The sequence below is a fragment of the Podarcis bocagei genome (assembly GCF_964188305.1).
Source record: "Podarcis bocagei genome assembly, chromosome: 4".
In the NCBI taxonomy this organism is placed as follows: Eukaryota; Metazoa; Chordata; class Lepidosauria; order Squamata; family Lacertidae; genus Podarcis; species Podarcis bocagei.
The window spans coordinates 22,114,272-22,126,898 of NC_138128.1; the positions used below are offsets into that span (position 1 = coordinate 22,114,272).

Below are 12,627 nucleotides of genomic sequence, written 5' to 3' on the forward strand. Positions count from 1 at the left end.
AATAATTTCATACACCTCTACCATGTCCCATAGCTTGTCATTTTTCTAAACCAAAAAGCCCCAAACGTTGTAGCCTTTCTTCTTAGGCAAGTTGCTTCAGCCCCTTGGAAAATTTTGGGTTCCCCTTTCTGAACTTTTTCCAGCTCTGCAATATCCTTTTTAAGGTGCAGTCACCAGAAATGTACACTTACAGTCACACCAGGCATATGTATAATAGCATTAAGATACAGGCAGTTTTATTTTCAGTCCTTTTCCTAGTGATCCCTAAGCTAGAATTTGCCTTCTTCTTAACTGCTGCACAATGAGGGGGGGGGGGATTCATCAAGCTATTCACCATGACTCCAAGATCTCTTTCCTGTCAGAAATTGCTAGATGCCATTGGTGTATTTGTGAAGTTAGGAGTTTTGTCCCAATATGCATCCCTTTACAAAAGTGTTCACTATACATTAAAATCTGTATCATGTAACAAATGGGTTGAATTATTTAATTTGAAATAAGTTGACGCTGTTAACACACTGCAGTTATCAGCTAGTAGAAGACTATAAAAGAAACCTCAACCAAAATTTAAAATTTTACTTTAAGGTATTACATGCAAAAACCAAACAGGAAATAAAAAACCAAGAAAACAAGTCTATAATTAAGCAAACAATGCTGCCACTGCTGCTGCTTCAAGGTAACACTTCATCCAGTGAAAGTATACTTCATCCAGTGAAAGTATACTTCATCCAGTGAAACATTTAGCCTTCGCCACTTGTGAAAGACAACAAGATCTCTTTACAATGTCTCATCTTTTTCAATAAATTTTGCATAGAAACATGTTGCTCAAGCACAGAGTTGCCTGCTGTCACACTGGAAGTATGATAAATGTTTAATGAAAACAACACCACACAGCTTGGTGTCAGACAACAGCTATCACACAGACCCACTTTGATCTAAAGAGGCACTTAAAAGGAGTTCTGAACATGCTTTCTACCACAGAACTCTTATAACCTATATGCAAATCAGGCAAAATTAGCATAAATGACTTCCTGCTGCATAAAGTACTAAGAGGTAAGAAAAATATGACAAGCTCCAAGAGTGTCTGACTGCTGTCAAACTAAGAATAGTCCAGCTTTCCTTGTTTATTGTCTCATGTTTCCTGCCAAGTGCTAAAAGCCCATCAACAGGCATTTATTTATAAAATTGTGGCCAGCAAAAGTCACTAGATAAGGGCATTAGTTATACAAAAAATCCAGCTATAAAAATGAGCTAATTTCAATTGAAAAATGTTAGCCAAAACACTTTTTCTTTGGAAGTCCTTCATAGGGAATACACCAAAAAAGATACTCAAACATGTCCATTCCTGAATTGTAAGTGTGTCTGCTCCCAAGTTACTATTCACTTCCCATTTGTGGGTCTCATGGTTCCTTTAAAATACAAAAGATCCCAAAAATCTTCCCTCCCACCCCCACCCCTTGATGGTGCAAGCATTGAGCAGATAATACAAGCAACAAGTGTAAGTGACATTCATCATGACTCCAACTTACAACTCTTATGTACAATAAAAAGTTTGGCAAGGAGGTTTAGATCTAGGAAAAGTAAGAGAGAGAGAGTCATCTAATTATTAAATGCTAGCACTGAACACAGTGGCTTCAAACATTTCTTCCTGTTGAGTCCACAATACAAGAATCCCAGAGACGAATCTTCCAGAAAATCCCGCAGTTCTTCATTGTGTAGAACATGCTAAAATATCAACATCCAGGTACCATCGTAACCGCTGTCAGAAAACCTAGTCTGATGAGACCTTGCCTTCTGGTGCTACTACTATGACATTCATTTTATGTAATTCAAGTATTTATTACCACCAGCTATTGAACTATAATATTTTAGTTGAAGTGAATGCCAAAACAGAACAAACTTTCTTAGAAAGAGTATTCCATGGCTTAAGGAACAGTATATATAGTTTGGTTAATCATTTACCCACTTTTCTGCTCACACCTGCTAGTTATCCCAAAAGGTAACAACTTTCAGTAGCACAAAAAGAGCTTAAGGCTTGTGAGTATCCCTTTCTTATCCAAATAGGTATAGAAACTGGCACTAAATAACAGTAACATGTTGCTGTTAGCAAGCTAAATCTTCAAAATGACAAATAGCTGTATAACAAAAGTTTCTTAGATCCATATTCCCTATGCAGGCATTCTTTGATCATCGTCTGATTAAATGAAAACTATATTCCATGTTAAAAGGTATAGGAGGTATGAATTACATCAAGAACCTCCTGTCAAATTTCATTCAGTAGCTTATTAATATTTGAAGTGTTTCTAAACAGTATGAAAACCTTATTTTCAAAGCCCTACATATACAAGATGATCTCTGAGGGAGAGAGACCAATGTTGTAAATTGCTCTATTTTACCAAGATAATATGAATATTGCATAGAACAGAAAATCATGGTACCCCAGACTGTATGAGTGATAATATACTCATACTGTTATAGCATCTATCCCCTATCACTTCTAAACAGTCTATTCCTTTCAGCAACTTCCAACAAGATCAAATGCCACTGATGTAACTCCTAGAGTTTGGGTCAAGGAGTCATAGCTCTGTGGCAGAACAATGTGCTCACTTAGGCAGTATCAATACTAGGAGTAACCTAAATGCACCAAAGTACTCAGTAGTTATCACCAGGTGCAAAATAACATGAAACTAAAAGACATATACCTAGCTCAGTTTCATAGCTGTCAACTTACAGATTTGAAAATAAGGGACCAGCAGCCTCGAAAATAAGGGATCAGCAGCCAAAATAAGGGATTTTAGACAATCAGCAGGTTCCTAGCATGAAGTGGGGGCTGCCCAGCTCCCCTCATTCCCTGTAAGCCTTCCTTTCGCCGTGCCCTCCACCTCTCGCTTCTTCCTTGCTCGCTCATCTCTCCCCACCACACTTCCTAGGGAGGGAGAGGGGAAGGGGATGGTCTCTCCAGCTCCGCCGCCGAGCTGAGGACAGCTGCAGCCCCGCCGGGAGAGGCGAGGTGAGAGGGCAAGGAGGACATCGGGCTGCTGTTGTTAACCCCCCTCCTTCCCCGGCGGGGTGGAGACTGCTGCTCCTCCCGCCTCAGTTTTCTTTCGCCCGCCCCGCGGCGATGATGCGCGGCCTATTGGGTTTTTCTTTGAAAGTGAAAGTGCCCTGGGTGTGCAGAGGTGGCGGGAAAGGCTTGCATGGCAGCATTAGATGAGAGGGAGGAGAAGGGGGAGTGGGGGGTGGAGATTGCAAAAAAAACCCCAAAACCCCGCGCACTCAGGGCGGGTTTGGTTTGTTCCTGTCGCTGAGAGAAGAGAGGAGGCGGGGGGAATTCTCGCTGAGTCACCGCCGTTCCCTCATGTGAAGGGACTCGGGGATCCTGGAAACTGGGGGGGGTGTGAAGTGTTTGGGCCGGGGGGAGGGGGCGGCACTTTTGCTGCTGCCGCCGCCTCTGTTGCCGCTGGAGAAAGGAGGCGACGACAACGAAGAGGAAGAGGAAGAAGACAAGGGGGCTCAGGCAAGGGGGGGCCGTTGCCTGGCAGTCCCGGGCTTGGGGGTGGGAGACGGATGCCGCGGAGCAGCGTGCGACTGTGGGGTGTAGTTGTTGCTGCTGCCACCGCTGGCAAGGAGAAGGGTCGGAGAGGCCGAGCCAGACTCAGGGAGGGAGGGAGAGGAGCTGCTTCCTTTGAAACCTGGGAAATTTACGGGACATCATCAATCCAGGACAGCGCTGGGATAAGAGATTTTCCCGCCAAATAAGGGACAGTTGACAGCTATGCTCAGTTTAGTCCTTGTCAGAAACCTGGTACATTAATTTTGTCTGAAGAAAATACCCCATTTTGTGAATGGTGAACAGGAAAGATCTATTAAAGTACTCTCTTTTTTTTCTTTTTTGCAAACTAAAAACATCTGGTTAGATTTGGGCCATGCAAAGAAACACTGTTTGCTTCAATAAATCATCATAGTTGTGTTCCAATTACACAGTCAGACATAACATTGCTGCTATGCCGCAAATTGTAGTGTGAAGCAACCAACTGCCTCAAGAAAAGAAAACAACACTTACAGCACACTTTCGTAGCAAATAAGAATTACTGCTTTTGCCAGGGATGGTTAAGTAACCCATCTGCTCCGTATCTGGAAAAGAACTGACCAGATCCACACCTTCTGGATCATTGTGTAGATCAAAATATATTGTGGCAATCGCCCCACACTTTGAACTGCTATTTAGAATTTGACAAGGTGGTTCATGGGCCGCCTTTAACATTTTTTTCTTTAATACACCCCAAAAACACATCTTTCTAGCTGCTTGAATCAGCCTTCATTTTTTCCATATACAAAGCGTTTCAGAGGTTGGTGAGGTGACATCATCACATCCCATTACTCCTGGAGTTCAAGAGGCAATTTCAGCACCATTTTCAAAGTGTGTGGGTAGTGTAAAGTAGATGTCCTTTTTGCTATTCCAAGTGGCTAGCAAAACACGTTTAAAAAAGAGAACTTAAAAGAAGGATCACCTTATCAAATTGAAAGTGGATAAAACGGAGGGGTTTGGTGCAGGGTATTGTTTTGTTGTCGTTTGTTTTGTTGTGTTGTTATTTTTTTGCACATTTATGTAGAAATGAGATGAAACAGGCAAAAGAGGGAACAAAAGTAGAAAAGAACTTGAATGGAATAAGCATATCCCTACTCATGAGCCTACCTCCAATACCATCGTCTAAGAATAATCTTCTTACATTTAAGCTACTTTTAATGTTACAAAAAACTAAATGATACAAGTTTGGTTATTTTATTAACAAGTTTTTGTTAATGAAACAGGGGAATGAATGTGCCGCTGGTGTTGTGGAGACTTTATTAGGTTCTCTAACAATGCTGCCAGTGTAGACATAGAGACAGAGTTGGCTTCCAGGACTGCTGAAGGGTCTGGTTCCAGCATCTCTAGAAAACTATACGGTGTATCCAGCCTGAGCCTGATGCCCACTTAACAAGCTTTTTATACTGCTGTAAACCTTTGTTTCACTGACAAAGCTTCTAACCTAACACAGCTACAACATTTCACTTCAAAGGCCACATCCTTGGAAAGCAACCATCTGTCTACAACTCACTTCATATTCAGTGTTTATCTTATGCTCCTCAACACCACCACCACCATTTCTGACATCACTGGACAAACACTTGTCAAAGAATACAGCACAGATGTAACAAGCCTCGAAGAAAAGCACTCCAGATAACACTAAAAAAAGCCCATTTGGACAAACACTGGGAACACGAACACCGTGGAATATCTAGGTAGGCCAATGCTGGCAAGTTCAGCAGCAATAAAATAGCATCTTTCTGTGACCGACAAACTTACATACTAGATCTCACCTTTTCTTAAAAGATATTAAAACAGATTCAACTTCTTCTGACCAATGTGAATTATTCCATGGTCCAGATTTGCTTAGACATCATTCTACACTATAGCTATATATATATAGAGAGAGAGAGATTGATATAGGTAGATAGATATATGATATCCAGAGGTTGGTTAAAGTCAGAGTTCAGGTGTATTTTTAACTGGTGGGAAAAGATCGACGCTGTAGGTGCCTGATGCAGTGCTGCATATCTGAAGCAAGCTCACTCGATAAAGCAAGAGCCACCCTTATGAAAGCCCTCTTCAAGTTGTTGTGAGATGGATTTCTGCCAGACGCCTTGTGGATAATAGTGCCTCCTCTGACGATCTTAGTAAACAGGCAGGTCTGTACCAAAAGAAGTGTTCTATCAGATTGCCTAGTTGCAAGCTGTTTAGAGCTTGTAAATCCCTAACAAGACGTTAAACTTGGCTCGGGAGCAAATAGTCAGCCAGTGCAATTCTTTTAGCACACAAGTTACCTGTGTGTGGCAGAGTGCGCCACTAAGCAACCTAGTCCCCACATTTTGCACCAGCTGCAGTTTTCAAACTAACCTTACCAGCAGCCCCAGAGAGCTCATTGCCATAGTCCAGCCTAGAAGTTACCAATGTGTGAGTCACTGTAGCTAAACAGTTACAGCCATACCAGCTGAACCTAGTAAAAGGTACTCCAAACCACTATGGCCATCTGGTTCCCCAGTGACTGCATACCCATTCCTTCAGAGAGTGTGCAACTCCACCTAAAACAGATTAACTTTCCAGTTCCCAAACTTGAGAACAACTCACTCACAGACCTATTTTGCCAGGATTCAGTTTAAGTTTATTGGCCCTAATCCATCCCATCACTGCATCCAGATGTATTATTTTAGTCCTCTGTTTCTTTAAACTCTGGATCTGTGAACGTGAATGTTATGTCAAGAAAAGAAGGAAGGACAGGATCCAAGATGCTGAACTTATGCTCATAATATATTTTTACTCCTAAATCATTCTGTATGCTGTCTGCAGCAAAATAAAATTAGTAATACTTGCTTAGCTTACAACGTTGTTGAAAATATTACTGAGATCATGCATATGAAGCTCTTTGCACACTCTGAAGTGCTACAGAAATATTCTTATTATTATGACTCAGTATTGCCACATACACAGCAGAAACAATTGCTACAGATAGTGAAAGACACATGCTAACATGGTGATAGAAACAGGAAAAACAAGGTCCTAATGAATGGCCTTGCTTGCACATCACATAAACCATAGTTTAAAATACTAGAGTTTAAAATACTATGGTTTAATGTAAAAAAAAGCAGCCTGCTACTGTACGGTGATCAAAAGTTCCCATAGTGCTCCTCTGCTGCAGACACAGGTTAGAGTATGGCTTGTGTTCTCCAAATCCAGGAGCAGGTTTGTGTCCTCCAAAAAACTCACAAATGGAAACCAATGTTTATTCTTATCTTACAGCTCATTGTTTGTTTGGATGAAACAACCCATGAGCCTCAGTTAATATGGCACAGCATGCCAGGCTTGTCTTTCCACAACACAACAGCAGTGAGAGAAGTGGAGTGGAGCAAGACATTTTCAGCAATGTGCACCAACTTACTGCTCATTCACATTAAACCTTAATTTGTTTTAAACTATTACATGTGAACTGGGCCAATGCCTGTGACTACTAGTTCCTGCAGATATGCTGATGTTAAATACCGTATTTTTTGCTCTATAAGACTCACTTTTTCCCTCCTAAAAAGTAAGGGGAAATGTGTGTGCGTCTTGTGGAGCGAATGCAGGCTGTGCAGCTATCACAGAGGGATTGCTGCTTTCACTACGCAGCAATCCCTCTTGCTGTTCTGGCTTCTGAGATTCAGAATATTTTTTTTCTTGTTTTCCTCCTCCAAAAACTAGGTGCGTCTTGTGGTCTGGTGCGTCTTATAGAGCAAAAAATACGGTACCTGCTGACCTGATTAGTGGCCTGCATTTGGGGGCAGGAGAGGACTACTGGGATCTATATAAGATCACAACATATTAAATATTTCTAAAAGAAATTACTTAAAACCAAGGGAAAAAAGAATACTATGATATTCAAATTATCTCACTATTTCATTAATTAATTTCCTTTGTTACTTACCCACTTTGGGTATAATGCTGGTCCTTTTCTTTTCCTCTAGCCCGCTCCTTCTCTCTTGTCTTCTCTTTATCTCTGCCTTTACGTCTTTCTTTATCACGAGATCTGCTGCGTGTTCTTCTGTGACTGGTCCTTTCACTGCTTCGGCTATAAGACCGTTGTTGAGGTCTGGAGTGGGACCTATAAGGTTGAACAGTAAGCAAAGTGGGTTTGTTTGTTTCTTCCAGTGATGGACCCACACCTTTGTACCTCTCTTCCCAGGAAGATACATATGGCCCCATCACTGCTGGTTTTTAAAAAGCTACTGGGCTAAATTGCAATTACTATATTTTCAGGAATGCTAGACTCCTGCAAAAAACTACCTTGTGATGGTGTTGTACCCTGAAAGGGGTCTTAAAATTATTTAAATAAACAAATTATGGTTTGCACATATCACACTTTTCCAGTTCAGAGCAAAACAGCAAAATATGGCTTGTTGCTGTATCAGGAATGCAAGTATTTTATTGCAACCTATGAGGGGGTAGAAGGAGGAAGCATGTGATTTCAAGGCTGTTCATAATGCTAAACCATTTTTTGCATTACTTTTTAATGGAGCTCTTAAGATATTCTCCATGAGCACAGATAGTATAATGCAGAACACTAGCTCTAGGAAGAAATGAGAAGAGATGGTGACAATCACACTTTAATCTTTTATTTTGTACAAACTTTTAAAAAAACCCTCGATTTCATAGTGCAGATATAAAACCCTGTATGCTTCCTATTAGAAATCCTGATTTTAAGCATATACAAATGTAATGCAATACACTCATTTAATCTACTGAAACCTGAAGATTGATTAAAATTTCTTAAACAGAATGGTGGTCCTAATGAAGCAGCAACTACCGACAGTTGCCTTAGATCCTTTCAAACAGATGATGAGGAATGTTCTGCAATGAATTCAATGAACTGCCACTCCATATAGCTATAGCTTTAGTGAAAAATGCTGATGTTGCAGATTCTAAATCAGTTTAGAACCAGTCTTCTATAATCCACTCAATGTGGCATTGTCTTTATTGGAAGACGTTGCATGGTTCACTTTATGCCACTAGGAGGTTATCCCACCAATATACCAGGTTCACAGTTCCCCAAAATTTTCTGGAAACATTTCAAGTGCTGCTTCTTACCGATAAAGCTTCCACACACAAAACTTAGAAAGATAACTTTTCCCCTTAGGGTACAAGCTTACGATGCATTCAGACGCACTAAATCATGGTATAGTGCTGTAAGAATGAATGTGCAAGAGTAAGTCTTTCTTGCTTTTTTATACACAAGACAATGAGATCTAAAGTCTACATTTGCAGTGTATCACAAACTGCACTTTCCCATTTTGTCCAAATCCTGGTTTGTTAACAAACTGTAGTTGTTGTTTTTTTACAAGCCACAGTTCTAGGAAACAACATTTTGTTTACAAACTGCAAATGAAAGATTAGAACTGCATATGGAGGAACCGTAGCACTAATCCATGGTTTAATATTACATCTGAATGCAACTTTAGTCTCATAGCTACAACAGGCCCTTCCAAGTGTCCCTATTTTCCAGGGACATCCCTCATTTAGAGAAGCTGTCCTGGTTTCTTATTTGATCCCAGAATGTCCCGCTTTTCCTCAGGTTGTCCTTATTTTCACTGGATAAATGTTGGAGGGAATGGTGGGATGTCCCTATTTTCAATGGAGAAATGTTGGAGGGTATGGAGTTATCCAACCACTGAGCCATCTGAAGGCAATCCTGTATAGCAGGGGTTGTCAGCCTGGTCCCTACCGCCCACTAGTGGGCGTTTCAGGATTCTAGGTGGGAGGTAGGTGGTTCTACGGCAAAAGCTGAATCCTCCTTCCATCAAGCATTGGTGGGCGGTAAGGAAATTTTACCATCAAGAAAGATGCATTAACGGGTGGTAGGTATAAAAAGGTTGACTACCCCTGCTGTATAGGGAAGGCTTTTTAATGTTTAATGTTTTATTGTGTTTTTATATATGTTGGAAGCTGCCCAGAGTGCTGGGGCAAACCAATGATATATAGGGTATAAATAGTAAAAGAATCATTATGGAATAGGATGTCCCTATTTTCATCGGTGAAATGTTGGAGGGTAGGTGACAAGGGTCCACTTTATACAGCAAGGATAGGGAAACAGGCCTGGCAGCCAAGTGTGACCATCCAGGCCTCAAGGATTCTGCCTAGGCCACAAATACCCTGACCAGGTTACCCTTCTCACTGGCCCTACGCCAAACTCTCCCTTGAGGGCTTTTGCTGGCTTGGAAGGTATTCTTAAACTGTGATGATGCCTGGACGGATAGTTATGCGAGAGGGTATGTATAGAATTTCCTGGCTTTAGTGTGGCTAGAATACAACCTTGCTGTACAAAGGGAAGAGTTGTGTCCTTTGTTACACTCATTTTTGTTTGTATCCACATCTACTTTGGCCTCCAGCTGTACCCACCACTGCCATAAGCACACTCCAGGAGTCTGCTCATGTTGCAAAATGTCCCCCACCCCATTATACATTATGTTAGCCAATGCCAGCACAGTTCAGGTTATGAGATACTGGTCTCTAAAACCATGCTATATAATCCCATGAGGCATGGATTCACTAGTCCAGTTTGAGGCACTTGGGACTCATGCTGCAGAAGCATTTGGTGCTGTAAAATTCTGATTCACAATGGTTAGAGTGTTGGACTATGACCTGGGGTTCAAATCTCCCCTCAGTCATGAAGCTCACTGGGTGACCTTGGCCAGTCACCATACTCTAGCCTACCCTACCTCACAGGGTTGTTGTGAAGATGAAATGGGGAGCAGTAGGGCTGGGCGATATCAGTTTGTCAACATGGCGGTGTTTCACCAGCCTAACATCGTGGTTTGGCAATATACCGCGATATTGAAAAAACAAGCTGCATTGGCCTCTGCCCACAAAGCACCTGGTGAAACTTCCCCAGCTCTCACTCATGGGCTGGGACAACACAGCTTGTTTGCACAGCTCAGCTGGGGATCGGGAAGGTTCCCCCTTCCCAGCTGAGACAGCCCCAGGGCTCCTGCTGCTTGTGCCAAATCTGTAACAGGGCAGGCGACATCACTGGTTGTCCTACATCTACTGAATCCCATTCCTACTGAGACCACCAAAGTATAGACCTCTCCTTTTTACTAGGAGGAAAAATAACATAGGGCTAAGGAGAGATGAGAAGTTACCTTGAAATGAAAGTGGGGTACTGTATGCTTATTCCTATGTTGATTTCAATGAGTCTAATCATATATTTTATTAAAGATAGCATCCTGAATTTTTAACAAGATTCTATTATGTATATTTTCATAGTTACAATCGAATGACAAAGTAGTTTCATCACAGAAAGGAAGACAAAAAAGGAAGTGATGGTGTAGAAGAAATTAACATGGAAAATGGGCTACCAGACCTGGCCCCTCCAAAAAAAGGGAAAAAGCTTTCAGAGCACCATAGCACACACCCATCATGCCAAAGGTTAAGTCATTTAGTCAAGTTCAAAGATCTTCAAAGACTTCTTAGATCCAGATAAGCCCATATGCTACAAAAATCCTATGAAAAAGCCATTTCTTTCCAATCTTTTTATGTCTAACTTACAGAACACACACAGATGCTTGGCATCACTCAGCATCCCGGAATTTCACACCAGATAATAAGAGTTCACCAAAATATTTCCTGTCTAACTCCTAAGCAATGTCTTTATTCCTTCAGCATTTTGCCCACTCGCTTTAAAAAAACCCTGAAAACCCTGAAAATATCTATAAAAGACTATTCAGTTACTGCACAATAAGTGCTAATTTGCTAATTTCTTCACAGGTAATCAATTAAAATGTAAAATATTGGATAAAATGACTTGCACTAAATTTAACAGCTGCTCCATAAGCATAATTAGTTTCACAAGAGCCATATGTAATCCAAACAGAGACAGAGTTGAAACAAATAAAGCAGATTTTAAAACTAGTTTGAGGAAATCTGCATTTAATTAGCAGGTGGGCACTACAACTGCATACTGTTTTTATACATTTGTATTTATGAAGTGACAGAAGATCTAAGGGCTTTTTAAAATGGCGTTTATTGTTTGAATGAGAACTGTTTTGCTGCATACTAAAGTGATTTAAGCCCTCATAGCTCTGCTTTGAAAAAAAACATAAATGGTGAAAGAAAACATGTGGAAAACTGTAAAACTAGAAAGAATTTGCGACAAAAAACAGATACACATACCATATCCAAAAGGAAACTACACTTAATTAAATATACACTACATCTGGAATATCAGCCTAATAAAATGTGAAACTACTAATTTTCATTGTTCTCTAGGAAATGAGGTCAGTGTCATTTAGCATTACCCCAATTATATTGCTCCAACACACTAAAATGCCATCTAATCTTCTTTTTTTAATAGTTAAAAAATCAACAAGCATTCACTTTTCAAAAGTAGAAAAATAGTTTGGGTCTTCTTTTCACCCCACTCTATCAGGCAGCTTAAGCAAATGATATCACACATGAGGACTAGTCTTAAGATGGCATGTGCTAAATTTTAATGACTTATGAACACTGGAAAACAGCACCCACCCATGAATTGGCTTTTCAATAATGTCAGGTTTTTATGGACACACCTATCAATAACAGCCGTTGGTTTAATGGCAGTCCTTGTAATTTAAGTTTCCCTAAAAAACGTCAACCAACACTTTTGGCAATATATTTACCACAACAATTCAAATTATAAATAATATTATTCCATTCAAGATACAAGCTATGAGATACATACAACAGAGTTGCACAACTTATTTTCAACCTGATAGGTTGGAAGCAGATTGGCCCATTCCACAATGGAAGAGCTCTTCCACTCACAGAAGGCACCAAGATTCAGCAAAGTCTCCCCACTGGAGCGGGTGATGACATTTCCTCCTTTCTCCTGCAGTCCCTTACATTGCCTCTCATGCTGCTCCAGCAGTCCCCCAACCTTCTGGGGAACTTTTCCTGAGACGCAGAAGGAGTAAGAGCTGATAAAGATTGTCTCCCCGACCCCCTTCAACCAACACAAGCTGAATGTCGCTGAGCAGAACTGGATCCAACTGAAATATTTTCCAGCAGTCATCTTACAGCGTTGT

The 12,627-nt window shown here is 40.8% G+C and overlaps 1 protein-coding gene across 3 annotated transcripts in view; it reads right to left on the reverse strand.

The window, feature by feature from the left end:
* RSRC1 (arginine and serine rich coiled-coil 1) overlaps positions 1-12,627 on the reverse strand; it is a 165,299-nt gene that overhangs the window by 120,295 nt on the left and 32,377 nt on the right. For all 3 annotated transcript variants that reach the window (XM_081190563.1, XM_081190561.1, XM_081190562.1), the window contains one exon: positions 7,497-7,673. In XM_081190563.1, coding sequence (XP_081046689.1) covers positions 7,497-7,673 — 177 coding nt within the window. The remainder of the gene's footprint in view (positions 1-7,496; positions 7,674-12,627) is intronic.